Below are 17500 nucleotides of genomic sequence, written 5' to 3'. Positions count from 1 at the left end.
ATGTGAACCACTAAGAGCGAAGGACCGTTATTTCTCATTAGAACTTCCTTCTGAAGAAAGTAAAAAAACTTGAAGTGTAGTTGGTTCTTGCTCATCTCAACCTCAGTTGTGCCAATGACGTTAGGGCTGATTGCGCTGAAACGTAGGTCCACTTTATTCACTCGAAACAAATTCACGCACGAGGAAGTCTTTGACCCTCGGAACGTTCGCGCGGACTTAGTGCGTTTAGGAAGTGGACTTATTCGCACACGAGTCGACATCCACCATATCATATATCTGCACATTTTTCAGCTAATTCGTCTTAGTGAGCAAGATAATATTCGTTCTTTGGCCCATGCACAGACACCGTGGTTTTACTCTTTTATTCGTTAACTCTTTCCAGTACTTATACCTTCATTCATTCATTCAGTTACCCTGTCGTTAGTTTGTTCACTCATTCGTTTATACATTTAGGTGTTCAATCATTGCTTTTAATTAATCGTTCAGTTACTGATCTGCAAGGTAGAGATTCACCAGAGACACAGACAGACACGTTAATGTCAAGAGAGATACAATGACGTGTTGGTAGTGACAATGACAGCGCGGTGTCATATATATATATATATATATATATATATATATATATATATATATATATATATAGTGAGAATTTACAAAAAAAAAAAGATGAAGACGGGTGTGTAAACAACAAACAGATGTATTAATTTAACGCTCGGGAAGTGAGAAAGTATTTTACGTTTCGAGTCTACGCTCTTCGACAGAAAGGAACACAGAATAAACGGGGAAAGAAAATTAAAAAGGTTTAGTGGCTAGTGATCTATCACGGCGAATGGCGCATATATATATATATATATATATATATATGCGAGAGATAATTTTTTTCTCCACGGTAACTGCAGTGAATTTGTCTTTAGAGGTTGAAATATGTTACAATCATATTTTAACTAACCTAAAGTTCGCTTGGCCTAAATACTGCTTGCCACTGATATTACTGTAATCTTTGACGACCTTGGAGGTCGGTCCCTGGAGCAACATTGACTAATTAGGTCTGTCCAGAGTTGCCTCTCTTCGGTATTTCCCATTGATAACGACTGAAGAGCTTAGAAACATTGATGTCTGGGAATCCAACAGGTTGCAACACTGGACAGATATGGCGCTTTTAAACTTTTTTTTTTTTACCGTAAGAGGGAATTGTGTGTGTATACTATTAGCTCTCTGTTGGTTACGACGGGTGTTCCAGTTGATCCAATCAATTGGACAGCCCTCTCGTGAAATTAACGTGCATGTGGCTGAGTACTCCACAGACACGTGTACCCTTAACGTAGATCTCAGGGAAATTCAGCGAGACACAGAGTGTGGACAAAGCTGGCCCTTTGAAATACGACAGGTGCTACATATTTTTGCCACCCGAGTGAACGGGAGCAACGTGGCCTAGTGGTTAGCGCATTCGGCTCACGATCTTTATCGAGCACATGTTGGCTATTTAAAAATGTGGAGTTCGACTCTTGGCGGCGCATTGCGTCCTTGAGCAAGACACTTTTACTAGCCGTGAGAGACATTTTTGATGTGCCGAAAGGAAGAAAGTGGTGGCTGTGTGGGTAAATTGGGTTGCGATAAGTTGGTCATATTTCTTCCTCATTTTCTCACCGTCATCTACCAAGCCATCTACCCGGCATCTCTCCCTTTCCAATCATTTCATTGATTATACCACCGCTTTTTGCTACACTAACACTCCACCCCCACTGACACCACTTGCCCCCTCTCTCATTTAGAAAGCAGGACTATTGGAGAAAATACCATTTCACAGATGTATAAATACAAATAAATAACAAAGATCAAACACTATATATGAGACAGAAATACAGTGATAGATAGAAACTAGCGCCAGCCTTTCTTTTTTATTCTCTCTCTCTCTCACACAAAGCAGAGCTGATGTAAGCCCCAATTGATAGTTCTGAAGAAGAAATACGATCAGAATTCTAGCTACACCCTATTATTGAGAAGCCATCGGCCGTCATAAAGTAACACCCCACCCCACCCCACCCCACACCAGTTTCCATCAGCACCAACAACTGTAGGACTATTTGTACTGATGGTGGTGGAGAGGGGGGGGCGCTGCTGCTGCGGCGGTAATGCTTCTGTTGCAAGATCATAGAAACAGAAGTGAAAAGAACGTGACAATGGCTCTAGCAATACATCTAGCGACACCTACCTTAACAGGGGTCACAAACTGCACTCATCATCGCCATCCCACCGCCCATCCACAATCACCACCACCACCACCACCACAACAACAACAACAATTATATCAATAACGAGGACAATCTTCTCCATTTTTGCAGTGATACAAACTCCTCATCGTTAATCCCCCCCCCGCTCTCCGACAAACCAGTTATGCACCACACACACACACACAACCATCATCACTTAATACAAAATTCCCAACACCGATCATCATATATCATTATAGCATTGTTCTAGAAATTTCATCAGAAAACACTTTACACACACACACACACACACACACGCACAATGAATAAAAACCAATCATTTTGTTCCGCACACACACACACACACCTTATTCTTTTCTTCCCCTCCTCCCCCCTCTCTCTCTCTCTCCAACATTCTTTTATGTTTTTTGCTTTTTAGTTAGCTTTTTTTCCTCTTGTTTTTTTTTTTTCTCAAAGAGCTGCTTCAAACATCTGCTGTACTCGACGCATTTTTTTGTTTTTTTCAAGGCGAGTTTTTATTGCCAACATGATGGGTACTAATAGCAAAAAACACCCAGTTTTAGACATGAAAAACATAACACAAAATACTGACCAAACCTCCACTAATAATAATAATAATAATAATAATAATAATAATAATAAATTATCAAAGAACTTTTTAATGGCTTTGGTAGTAAACAAAAAAATAAAATAAAGCGAAATATAAAAAAATATGAAAGGGAGGTTGGAAAGCATTTTTATATGTATATATATGGGGTTTTTTTTCCTGCATTTTTAAAAAGATTTATTTATTATATAAATATTTATGTTCATTTATTTATCGTAATATTTTTTTTATTTCTTTGTTTATTTTGTTTTTTCTTCCTAAAGAGAAGAAACAGCTCTCGGCATGGCATCACCAGCTTACTTGTTTGACAAATTTGGCGGAGAGAGAACTTTTGGAGGTTAGGATTCTTAAAAGAGGAAACAAAACACACACACACACACACACACACTGCACAAGGATATTTGCAAATGATCCGAAACTTGTCTAAAAGTTCACTCAATAATCTGGCCTCAACATCTTTTATTTGTTTGTTTGTCATTTGACTTGGCGGCCACGCTGGGGGCACCGCCTTGAATGGGTTTTAGTCGACCAAAACGACCCACAGGATTTACTTTCGTTTTCAAAGCCTAGTACCTATTTTATCGGTTTTCTCTTGCTGAACCGCTAAGTTACGGGGGACGTAATAAACACACCAACACCGGTTGTCAAGCGGTAGTGACACAAACATACACACCGGTTGTCAGATGCAAGATAACTACTTCACGCCTCTTTTTAAAATACACACAAAACAATGGTGAACGAGTCGACTCTCGCTACTTGGCAGCAGTCCCCTAAAAGCGACTGATTTGGAGTCCGTTTTCAAAGGAGACTGGATGGCAACAATATACACTGGCATTTGCTCAGTGATCAAAGTGAACGGCTACCTCTCGAAATTTTGGTTGGTCAGGTTCTTCCTCTCTCGTTTCTTCTATGATTTGGCTCTTCAGGCCATTACTGCGGAAGCTAAAACTTTTGAGGGGTATCCTTTTCGAACTGGGCAGAAGGATAGCTGTGTCGTCGTCACAGTAATGTGTCAAACACCACGGAAGCGGAGGTGGTCAGCTCCATTCTAAAGGAATACGAGGCAGTAACAGGAGCAAAACCAAGTCCGAAGGAGCCGGTGGCTTTGCAGTTTGACACATAGAAAGTTATGTTTATGTCGTCGAAGTGTGGCAGGTTGCATGATAGACAGACCAGTTTAACTGCTCCTGGTCTCGATCTCCATATTGAAAGGAACAGGAGCGAGGTTAGAGAGCCCAGCCTCACTCAGAAGTGGGCTGCGAGGAAGTTATCCCTGAAAGGACGAAGCAGCGTGATCAATCTCTACATCACTTCCTTCATAACATACCGTTTGTCTATTGTGCCGGCTTACAGACTCCGTCTGACCAGATTGGCGCGTCAGCACTTCCGCTTTCTATGGAAGAGATGCGTTCCACTGGTCATGCGGTTCATCTTTCTCAAGAAAAAAAAAATGAGAGGCGAGTTCGGTTTGCCGTAGCAGCGCAAACACGCGCTAAGACTACACCACGCGTAGAGAGAGATATGCAAGAAGTGAGCAGAGGTAGTGCCGTTTAAAAGGCACACTTTTCTGATAGAATCGAGTCCTAGGACAAAGAAAAGAGCATGATTGGGTACCTAGCACCTGAAACACCATCCAACATATAATCCTCCAAAAGTCGGACATTGCGAATTTCCACTTCGGCAATATATAAAGGTGGGCAAGAACAATAATATTCTCGAGGAAACTCTAGGCAACCACAAGAAGAATCTGGCAGGTATATTCCGGAGAACGGAAGAGCTACCAGGTAAGACTGTACAAATGCGCACCGCAAAGAAGGACGAAACTGTTCTGCACGCACTCGTGCGGGGTCCGGACATTGCTAACTTGTAATGTCGAACAACTGTTGTTTCATGTAAGAAGGGACCGGTTATCAGCCGAGTCTATCGTGAAGATCGCCCCTTCATCCTCTTTAGTAATGGAGAGGAAATATTCCTCTGTATATTGGCTGTGCCGAAAAAGTTGTAGTGGACGAGGTTGAGAAGACTGAGAGCAGATGTCTACCTCTTCGGTCAACCCCTCATTACATTTTCAAGCTATTGTTTGGAAAGGGAAGTGAGTGTGGAAAGAAAAGTGCTCTCCCCCAGCGGATTTCTCGGAGCAGAGACGGCATCTCCTGGAAATTGCACTGTATGGTTTTGCATGTCAAACTATGGACCAAGTAATGTAGTATTTCGTATTAGCCTCCTTCAGTTCCCCTATAAAATCCGCCAAAGATGTTGAATATCTCTTACTGATTGGCCTAAAGCTGGCAACATGATTACGATAACGATTCTTAAATGAATCAGCCGTCAGCCCAATGTAAATATAGGGTCATCTCCTTGTGTGCACGTTACATTTACATACAAGATTTGTACTCATACAGAGATTCATCAAATGACATTTTGATTTATCTCTGCATGAGCATTTATCGTTTTTATTTGTATATAAGGCAGTCCTGACTTCATTTACGGGCGTTGTTATCGCGCTAGCTGTACCATGAGTATTTCTACTACTACAAATTGGTCGAAGTTGATAATCAATGCGATTTACATCACCTTGGTTGGCATTTAGGTGTAAATGTTCGCTAGCTCCAGTAGGTGGGTTATTGAATCTTTGTCGCATTTTCCTACTGTTTATGAGATGCATAAGCTGCTCCAAATTAGCAGAGTTAGCGTAGGATACCTTCACGGTGTCCCGATTAAAAATAGCATGGTACCGATTGGATTTAGGAAAACACTTGTCCACAGCAGCAAAAAATTTTCCAGCGATCCTGGTTGAAACATGCAAACCGAAAATTGGGGTTGAACCAGAGGAAATCCTGATTCCTATATATAATTGGCCGAAGCAGTGGGTCGAAAATTTGGCTTCCTGTTGAACAATTCTCCCGTTCTCTATCCTGTACTTTCATATCTTCAGAGTAGGTGGTGAAACTAACAAGCAAGTTTGTTACATCATTTCAGCGAAGTAACCAACTTTAGAGACGGTGTGAATTTTGACTTAGCAAGGGTGATAGAAGAGGGAGAAGATGTTTTAGAAAATTATATATATATATATATATATATATATATATATATATATAAAGTAAAAACTATTTACAAACATAATGTGGCTGTCCTGGAAGGGACGATTGTCACTGTTGTTTAGCCCCAGGAAACGTCGTTTCCAGCTGGCTAAACAACAATGACAATCGTCCCTTCCAAGACACCCACATTATGTTGGCAAACAGTCTTTACTTTAAAGAACTGTTACTGAATATCTCTCTTTGAGAGATTCAGAAATGTTTATATATATATATATATATATATATATATATATATATATATATATATATGGAGAGAGAGAGTGGAGAGAAGGAGAGAGAGAGAGAGTGGAGAGAAGGAGAGAGGGAGAGAAGGAGAGAGAGAGAGAGGTGGAGAGAAAGAGAGAGAGTGGAGAGAAGGAGAGAGAGTGGAGAGAAGGAGAGAGAGTGGAGAGAAGGAGAGAGAGTGGAGAGAAGGAGAGAGAGTGGAGAGAAGGAGAGAGAGTGAAGCATAATCATTATTATCATTGGCACAAACGGTAGAGCGGAGGACAATGCCTTAGAGTAATTTAGTTTTGTCTCTATGTTGAGTTTTAATACTCTTGTTAAGTTTGCCCGTTTATCAACTTTGTAGTTTCTATAAAGTTCAAAAACTTATCCACTATTGGTGCTCCACCTATTAAACATTTTCCCTGTTTCACAACCTCCTCTCCGCATGTGGCACTGTGTGCTAAGTTAGAAATCTTTATGTTATCTGTTCAAATCCTACTAAAGCCATCTTTGCTTTTCATCATTTCGATGTTCACAAAGAATAAGTACAGTACCAGTTAAATACTGAGGGGTGGTCTCATTAACTATAATCTCTTCCTCACAAAAGATTTACACCCTTATGTCCCAGTGATAAAGCAGTAGCAGTAGTAGTAGTGGTAGCAGTGGTGGCAGCGGTAGCGACAACTAAAACACGATGAGGTTTTTTTGCTAAAATATTTTTTGGCAACCAGCTATGTTTTTTGATGTATGAAGTTAAAACATATCTGATACAAATTGCTTACACAATTTATTCCTTCCCTCCTCGCACTCTTCCACAATCTCTCAACTTACACACACACACACACATTATCTTTATGAGTAGAGCACTAAAACATAATGTTTAATAAAGCAAAACGACCTGTGTTGGTAAGAGGCACATTTTCCAGTCATACATAAAATATAATAAACTTTCGTTTATTTTAGAAACACCACTTATATTACCTTACCACACACACACATAACTCCATATATACATATATATATATATAAATATATATATATATATGTACACACACACACTAAATGCATATATCACAGGAAGGGCGGCAGATTTCATAATCATTCAATATTGGAAAATTCGATTTTATCGAACACATTGTTAATTGATTATCTCAAAAGCAAACACTAACACTTTCAGACTGCGTAACAGGGAAAATATAACCCTACATAACAGGGCTAATAGAAACCAGTGTAAGAGGAATAATTTAACCCAATGTAACAGGGCTAATGAGCCTTGTATTATTACAGAACTAAAAATAATAGAACTGAGATCAAATATTTGCAGCATAAAATCAAATTTGCCAGAGTAAAACATTTCTTCATCACACCTCGTTATGAGAATTCTGCTTCCGTCACATCATCACTGTCGTCATCAAGATCATGTCAATGTCTGCACGATTTAGACCAATGGTTCTCAATTAGGGTCCATATGGTCCTTGAGGGTCCAACAACAAAATAGTAAACTGGGGATCCACAATAGTTTCTTGAGGACTCCTAAAAAGACGTTGCTTTAGATGTATGCGTTGGTATGCATAGCAAGAAACACCTAGGTTTCTTTCTCTAACACTTTACATAGTACGTACTACACGAGTTACAGTGTAAAAAAAAAAAACAAAATAGGAATTTTGAAAGAGGTTTCTATAAAACTTATTTTTAAATATCGAATGGCTACGGGGGTCCAACAGAATAAAATAGTAATCAAAGGGTTCTATAAACAAAAAAAACAAAAAAAAAATGGTTTAGACAAATCTCCAGCGTAGCGTCATCGCTACTTATTGCAATATTTTGTCGTCTCTTTCGCAACTAACAACATACCTGAGATTGCCTTTTCCCACCGCTATATATATATATATATATATATATATATATATATATATACACACACACACACATACACACACACGTGTATGTGTAGATATGTATATACATAAATACATACATACATAAATAAATATAGACACAGACATATATCTTATCTTTTACTTGTTTTAGTCATTAGACTGCGGCCAGGCTGGGGCACAGTCTTCAAGAACTTTTAGTCGAATGAATCGATCTCAGAACTTTCCTTTTTAAGCATGGTACTTTATCGATCTTTTTGCCGAACAGCTAAGTTACGGGGAACGTAAACACACCGACACCGTTTGTCAAGCAACGGTAGGGGGATAAACACAGACACAAAGACACACATATATATACGACGGGCTTCTTTCAGTTTCCGTCTACCAAATCCACTCACAATGCATTGATCGGCCCGAAGCTATAGTAGAAGACACTTGCCTATGGTGCCACTCAATGGGACTGAACCCGGAACCATGTAGGTAATAAAGAAATCAGAATGTAAAAGAGCTGCAACCAATACTAAAAAGTGTCGTTTTTTCCTCTACACAAATGTACACACACACACAACACTCTCTCACACACACACACTTACTCACTCACTCACTCACTCACACACACACACACACACACGAATATTGACATGTGATTCAAGCCAAGTTTGCGCATCTGCTTACTTCACCATTAAAACTTCAATTAATTTGTTTGTATCTATTTATAATTCTTCGTCACATATTTTTTTTTCTTTTTGCTTTTTTTTTTATTATTTTGATAAGATCATCGAAACGGTCATTATTATAAAGGCCTCGAAATACCAATAATTTTCTGTGATTACTTCAACTTTATGAGAGTCTTTTCTCCTCTGACATTATCGCCTAAATTCAAATGCATGTTGCTTTGAAAACACAAAGGCCACAGCTGTAATGCGCTTGATCACAGAAATGCTCAAACAGGGCTAACCAAGGGCTAAACAATAAAGACAACAACAAAGTACAGAGTACATCAATGGATAATGGTTTCTCCCTGCCGAGTGGTAAAATTCCAGAATTCTTGGAATGAGTCTTTAAAGTGCCATCCTTCTACCGAAAACATCATCGATTTAAGTGAAATTGCTTTCAATTGGTACCAAAAAACCGATTCACAGGAAGTGTCTGGCCAAGATTTTACCTTAGAATTCGGTGCCAACCACCATTACCAAAGACAGAGGTAAGAATTATAGTTTAAACATTACGAAACTATTCCAAGATTTTTTTGGTTGTTTGTTCGTTTTTAATTTTCTTGTGGTTTCCAACACAACACAAAGAAAACACTTTTAGTGCTTCAATATATATGTGTGTGCATATATATACATATATATATATATATACACATATATATACATATACATATACAAATATATATATACATATACATATACAAATATATATATACATATACATATACAAATATATATATACATATACATATACAAATATATATATACATATACATATACAAATATATATATACATATACATATACAAATATATATATACATATACATATACAAATATATATATACATATACATATACAAATATATATATACATATACATATACAAATATATATATACATATACATATACAAATATATATATACATATACATATACAAATATATATATACATATACATATACATATATAAATATATATATACATATACATATATAAATATATATATACATATACATATATAAATATATATATACATATACATATATAAATATATATATACATATACATATATATATACACATATATATATATATATACACATATATAAATATATATATACATATACATATATATATATACACATATAAATATATATATATATACACATATATAAATATATATATACATATATATATATATATACACATACATATATAAATATACATATATAAATATACATATACACATACATATATAAATATACATATACATATACACATACATATATAAATATACATATACATATATAAATATATATATATACATATATATATACATATACATACATATACATATATATATACATATATATATACATATACATACATATACATATATAAATATATATATACATATACATATATAAATATATATATACATATACATATATTAATATATATATATACATATACATATATAAATATATATATATACATATACATATATAAATATATATATATACATATACATATATAAATATATATATATACATATACATATATAAATATATATATATACATATACATATATAAATATATATATATACATATACATATATAAATATATATATATACATATACATATATAAATATATATATATACATATACATATATAAATATATATATATACATATACATATATAAATATATATATATACATATACATATATAAATATATATATATACATATACATATATAAATATATATATATACATATACATATATAAATATATACATATACATATATAAATATATATATATACATATACATATATAAATATATATATATACATATACATATATAAATATATATATATATATACATATACATATATAAATATATACATATACATATATAAATATATAAATATATATATACATATACATATATAAATATATATATACATATACATATATAAATATATATATACATATATATATACATATATAAATATATATATACATATATATATACATATATAAATACATATATACAAATATATATATACATACATATATACAAATATATATATACATATATATATACATATATAAATATATATATACATACATATATACATATAGATATACATATACATATACACATAAATATATACATATATATATATATATATAGATATATATATATATATATATATATATATATAGATATACATATACATATACTTAAGTATATATATATACATAAATGCATGTCATCGTTTTAATGTCAATATATATAATATATATTGTATATGTGTATATATACCCACACACACACATATATATATACTTGGAAAGGTGTTAGTGTACACAAAGATACATTTTGTGTATGTGTTTGTAAATATTCATATATATAGTGTTGTGTGTGTGTGATTTTACCCTCTAAAGACACTTTATACATCCTACCCAGGCTTCTCTACCCACCCCACCACCTCCAATATACATTGTCTCTTGTGATAAAATTTTGTGTATTGTAAAATATTTGTTTTGTTTGTTCCAAAGAAATGTTTTGTTTTTTGGGTTTTTTGTATTATTTTTATTTCCCCCAACGAAAGTTCGGTTTGTTTGTATGTTTTTTCGTTTTGTTTTCTTCCTTTCCAACTTACAAAGAATTCGATTCTATATACATTGGTTTAAAGACTGTTTTTTTTTCTTTTGTTTTCTTTTTTTCTTTTTTTTATATTTTTTGGCATGAATTCTTTTTCTGTTTCTCTAGTACTTGTCACACAAAGAGAAAAAAAAACACCTCAACATATATTTGAAATACTTAGTGGAACCAAAGGAAAAGCGAAATAAATAACACAAACAACATCAACAACACAACAACAACGAAGCGGCATCATTATCTAGTCTAGTATATTATAGTACTCAAGAGATGACGACGACGACGATGACAGATGTAGGCTTTTACCAAGACTTCTATAGAAACTAAAAGTACTATTTATGTATGTATGTATGTATTTATTTATATATTGTCAGGTTGGCGATGGGATTGGCGCGAATAACCCTGCAGCAATTTTAGTTTGACCATTAAGTTCTGATTCTTAAAACTATATAAGTATAACTGTAGGGGATGTGTATGCACGTATATATATATATATATATATATACATACACACGTGTGTGTATGTGTATGTCCGTGTCCATATCAACTAGTCTTGTGAGCTTAGTATGGAGGCGTGTGTGTGGTATGTGAGAATATGTGGTGCGAGTACATTATTATTTAGCTTCGAGTCAGCCATCAACAAACCAACCTCTGATCAAAGATGTTTGAGCTTTGACCATTGGCTTTCGATTGACATCTTTGTTGTTTTTATTGTTGCTGTTGTTGCAGACATAGTATATCTAAGACTACATTATCCAACATGTCTTTTTTTTTTGTTGTTGCTTCTTTTTTTTTTTTTTTTAGAAGACAGTAGCTGTGATTATTTAAGTGAGATTTAGTTGCTATTTCTCATGCCTCGGGGATTCTTCAGTGACTTGCATGCACACTACAAACTTTCCAGCAGCCTTGGGTTCAGGCCCGTGCTGGGTTATCCATTTTGCCGGGATAACAATTCAGAAGACAAAGAAATATTTTCCAGTTTTCCATTACGCCACAGGTGTGCCGTATGCTTTGGCTTCTTGTACAAATATTATTATGGTCGGGTTCCATCCTGGGCCACAGCAACGAAATTCACCCGACACACTCCTCGGCCCATCATCACTATCTCGAGGTCCTGGATACATTCCAGACCAACGTCTGCAATCAAGTTGTCGATGTTAGTGCGATGTTTTCCTCCTCTTACATCACCACGAAGTGGGTTCAACAAGACTAATATGGATGCTTCCAGTGCAGGGTGGCGCACGCAGTGACCAGATAGTCGCAGCCATCTTTGCCTGATTTTCTCGCTAACTTGCAGTACAAAAACGCTTTTCAAACCTGACTCTGGTGATCTTGGTGGCTTACATCTGTGAAGCCTGGTCACAGCTGAGCACCATGGGATAGGACTTCCATCCTTATCTTCCTTTTGATAAAGTTCCCCAAGGAGTAAATCACCGATATTACAGTTTCATTTTGCTTTAAATGCCAGTTTAAAACGAAACTTCAGGTCAGCAAGAGTTTCGCAAACTCAACCCCTTTGTGAATGGCAAACAGGTTTTCACCACCACACCACACTTTACTCTTTTACTTGTTTCAGTTATATGACTGCGGCCATGCTGGAGCACCGCCTTTAGTCGAGCAAATCGACCCCAGGACTTATTCTTTGGAAGCCTAGTACTTATTCTATCGGTCCCTTTTGCTGAACCGCTAAGTTACGGGGACGTAAACACAACACCATCAGTTGTCAAGCGATGTTGGGGGGACAAACACAGACATATACGCACACATACATATATATATATATATATATATACATATATACGACAAGCTTCATTCAGTTTCCGTCTACCAAATCCACTCACAAGGCTTTGGTCGGTCCGAGGCTATAGAAGAAGACACTTGCCCAAGGTGCCACGCAGTGGAGATGAACCCGGAACCATGTGGTTTGTAAGCAAGCCACTTACCACACAGCCACTCCTGCGCTGATAACATTTCAATGTGAAGATTTTTTTGAACATCGAATCGCTGTAGGGGGGGGGGGTCACCTTGAGTAAAATAGGAATCAAAACGGGTCCATAGGCAAAAAATGGTTGAGAGGAACAACTTTACTTCAACTCCCAAACTGCCCAACAAATTCTTTCACTCCAAACAATGTGGAAACCATTCAACACAACTCTTCACCAAAATCATTATATTTACCACCTTTCAGAGGTCGTTTTTTTCTTATTCTAATCAGTTTTTATTTGTTTCAGTTAATTAGACTGTGGCCATGCTGGAGCATCGCCTTGAAGAATTTTTAGTCGAAAAAAATCGACTCCAGCACGTGTCTGTGGAGTGCTCAGCCACTTACCTGCACGTTAATTTCACGAGCATGCTGTTCCGTTGATCGAATCAACTGGAACCCTCGACGTCGTAAGCGACGGAATGCCAACAACAACAGGGAACAGATGAAGCAGTGATTAACGTGAAGGAGAGAAATGCTCCAGAACAACGATTGCAACAGGATGAGGGGAAACAAGAAAAGACTCAGTCTGGGTTAAAAAAAAAAAAAAATTAAAGCTCCACCAGCCACAAGATCATGTGGATAGTGGACCCACGCATACACAAACAACAGTCTTCTATACTGTACATCCACCAAATTCCACTTACAAGACAGTTGTCAGCTGAGACACTTGACCAAGGTGCTGTAGAGCGAAATCAAACTCAAAACAATGTGGTTACAATCAAACTTCTTAACTACAGTTATACGCGTACAACAGAAGTTTCTAGAACTATATCGATGTTTTTAGGTTAGCTGCTTCATTTACACAAATTATTAGCAACTTGGTATTTCCCTACTGCTGTTGTTGTTTAACCCCAGGCCAATCTCAATGGAGCAGATCTGAGATCAAAGGTGTTTCAGTCGCGACAATCACGTCCTTTTCTACAACAAGTCCCATATTTTGTCCAACACTCTACCGACTGTGGTTTCCACGGCCCTCAATGTCACCCACTTCATTCACTGTCATTTATTGACCTTCCTAGTTTGGATGTACATTAAGGGTTTCTAACAAAGAACCAGCGTAAAAAAAAAAATAATAAATAAACGCGAGAGACGGGAGCAGTCAGTTAAATTAACGCCAATATATTACTGGTACTCCAAAATATGAAAAAGCAAATTCTTGCCCATCACAATTTGAACTCTTAAGAATAAAATCCTAAAGGGAACAGCAAAAGATTCCTACCTTTATGAAGTGTATTAGTATAGTTATTTTATTGAATGGAATTAAACGAAAGGCGTTAGGGTAGTGGAGTGACAGAATCGGTGGAGCATCGGACAGAATGTCTGACAATGTCTCACAGTTTTTTGATGTTTGGATTCCATATCCCATGAAGGTAAACTTAGACCTGAATCCTTCAGGGTACAATAAAATAAAATCGAGGTCAAGAACTAGGAAATGGAATCGATCTTAAGAAAACCCTTTCGCCACCAAAAACAAAAGAGAAGATATGAAACTTTTGTGCTTATGTTGGAAATCTGCAACTGGAGATTGAACCAGCACCCATAGATTCTTCTGATTGTCAGTAGTTTACATCTACTTCATAGCCTTAAATAAACTTCAATGCCATTTTCCTCCGGAGAGAATTTGTCTTTCATTATTGAGTTAATCACTAGTTTTATATATATATATATATATATATATATATATATATATATATATATATATATATAATTTGTATGTTTGTATGTGCATAAATATTACATACATTTTAATAAATATATATATATATATATATATATATATATATATAATAACTATCTATCTATCTATTATTTATATCTATATAGTTTTTATATATATATATATACATATATAGCCTTCTGGTTCAATTTTTACTTTCAGAAAACAATATTTCTACTTCTGCTCCTCCAAGTACACTTACATACACTGCAAATATCAATTTCGTTTTAATAATAAAAAAAAAATAAATCCACACTCAATAAGGTTTTATTTTAGATCGATGTTACATTTCTTGCTGGTTTTTCAATTATTCTGTCGAAGAAAATCTATTCTTTGATTCTCTGCATTAAAACATCCTGAACATATTGAATTCCTAAGAAATTTATTAACCAAAGAAGAAAAACTAAAAATATTGAAGACAAATTACTCACAAAAGCTTAAGGATTTCAAAAATAATAATAATTCTTAAAAAAAAGATGTGTGTATGCTTGCATATGAATGTGTGCATATGGTAATGTTTGTGTGTGTGAATGTGTGTCTGTGCATGAGTGAGTGTGCGTCGTGTGTGAGTGAGTAATTTAAAAAACTAAAAAAAAAAAAAAAATCAATTTGCCGATGGAAAATTAAAAACGTTTTTCAAAATCTTTTCCTTTCCTTTTGCGGTTGAGATGGAATAATTAATAAAACGAAACTATTTGCTTCTGAGAAAACTCCGTTTCGAAGTTTTGTAGAGATTTTGGTGAGAGTAACTGAGTACAAGTTAGAGCAGAAATAATAACCACAGACAACGTTAGATCCATACTGATTGAAATTAAGGCCCCATTGGATTGTAACCCCAACTAGGGTCTATCCCTGGCCTTTGATCTCACAAAACACAACATCTTTGTGCTGTCACTTAGATGTGACAACTATATATATATATATATATATATATATATATATATATATATACATATATATATATATATATATATACATATACAAGGTGGTACTGAAAAGTTCCTGGCTTTAAGGGGATCACGATGAGTCTGTTTGGAGACCCAACCTTCTGAGCTCTTTTACAGGGCTTAGAAAAACTGAAGGACTGCTTCAATAAGTGCCTGAATCTGAAAGGGGGAATATGTTGAATAAAATCATAATTAACTGATCCTCCTGTATTTTCTTTTACTCAAAGCCAGGAACTTTTCAGCACCTCCTCGTGTGTGTGTATAGACAGATAGATAGATAGATAGATAGATAGATTGATAGAGAGATAGATAGTCAAATTCCACTGAAATCAACTTTGCCCTTCATTCTTTAGAGGTTGATAAATAAGTACCAGTTGAATACTGGAGTTGATTTAATCAACTTACCCCCTCCCACAAAGTTGCTGGCCTTGTGCCAAAATTTGAAAATGGCGGTGGTAATTGTAATCATACCAAGCATGGCTACCACCTGGACTATCATCACCACAACCATCACCATGGCAGTATCCTAGCATTTAAATGGTGTTTTTTCAACATTTAAAAAGAATTTGTTATATAAAAAATAGTGAAAAGGACAAAGAGAAAGAAATAAAAAGATGAAAGTTTGTGGGAGAAATGGAGAGGGGGAGAGGTAAGGGTTAGGGTGAATGAAGGGAATGAGTGAACGAAAACCAACCTGAAGGGTAAATGGAAGAAGAAATAACAATATGAAAATACTATACAGGCAAGAAGGAAAAGAAAGAGGCAGGGAACAAGACACAGAATGAAAAGAATGAATAAACTTGAGAATAACAGGCATGGAGGAAGGAAGAAGAGACAGAAAAAATGTATGAAAAAAAGAGGATGATTGAAAGAGAGAGAGAGAGAATGAATGAGAGAGGAAGAATGAATGAGAGAGAAAAAGGAAGAATGAGAGTGGTGGAGGAATAAGCACAAGGTAGGTGGAATGAATGAATGAAAGAAAGAAGAGGAGAAAAGAGGGAAGGAGTGGAATGAAAGAACTAGAAGAGAAACATGGGGGAGGAAAGAGTGAAGGGAAGAAAGAGAGGATGAATGACATTGGGGGGGGGGGAGACGGAAACGAAGAGAGAGAAGTAACAAGACTGGGGGAATGAAAGAGGGAAGGAAGGAAGGAAGAAATTAAACAATGGAAAATGTGTGTGTGTGGAGAATATGAAGAACTAGCATATGAGGTTGTGTTTGGTTGTGGAATCAGACACTTCTGAATATAACTGTGCTTGTGTGTGTGTATATATATATATATATATATATATATATATATATATATATATATATATCGGCACATGAGTGGCTGTGTGGTAAGTAGCTTGCTTACCAGCCACATGGTTCCAGGTTCAGTCCCGCTGTGTGGCATCTTGGGCAAGTGTCTTCTACTATAGCCTCGGGCCAACCAAAGCCTTGTGAGTGG

The 17500-nt window shown here is 35.4% G+C and overlaps 1 protein-coding gene across 5 annotated transcripts in view; it reads right to left on the bottom strand.

Moving 5' to 3' along the window:
- LOC106884496 (S phase cyclin A-associated protein in the endoplasmic reticulum) overlaps window positions 1-17500 on the bottom strand; it is a 277529-nt gene that overhangs the window by 133684 nt on the left and 126345 nt on the right. For 2 of the 5 annotated variants that reach the window (XM_089363782.1, XM_089363781.1), the window contains exon 25: window positions 15356-15479. The exons of the other annotated variants lie outside the window; for them this stretch is intronic. In XM_089363782.1, the coding sequence (XP_089219908.1) occupies window positions 15410-15479 (70 nt within the window). In that variant the 3' untranslated portion in view covers window positions 15356-15409. Of the gene's footprint in view, window positions 1-15355; window positions 15480-17500 lie in introns of those variants that run through there. 5 annotated transcript variants of the gene reach the window in all.

The sequence above is a fragment of the Octopus bimaculoides genome, chromosome 15 (assembly GCF_046866305.1).
Source record: "Octopus bimaculoides isolate indiv1 chromosome 15, ASM4686630v1, whole genome shotgun sequence".
Classification (NCBI taxonomy): domain Eukaryota; kingdom Metazoa; phylum Mollusca; class Cephalopoda; order Octopoda; family Octopodidae; genus Octopus; species Octopus bimaculoides.
Note: the sequence above shows the minus strand (reverse complement) of the source record. Positions and strands in the feature narration are given on the sequence as shown.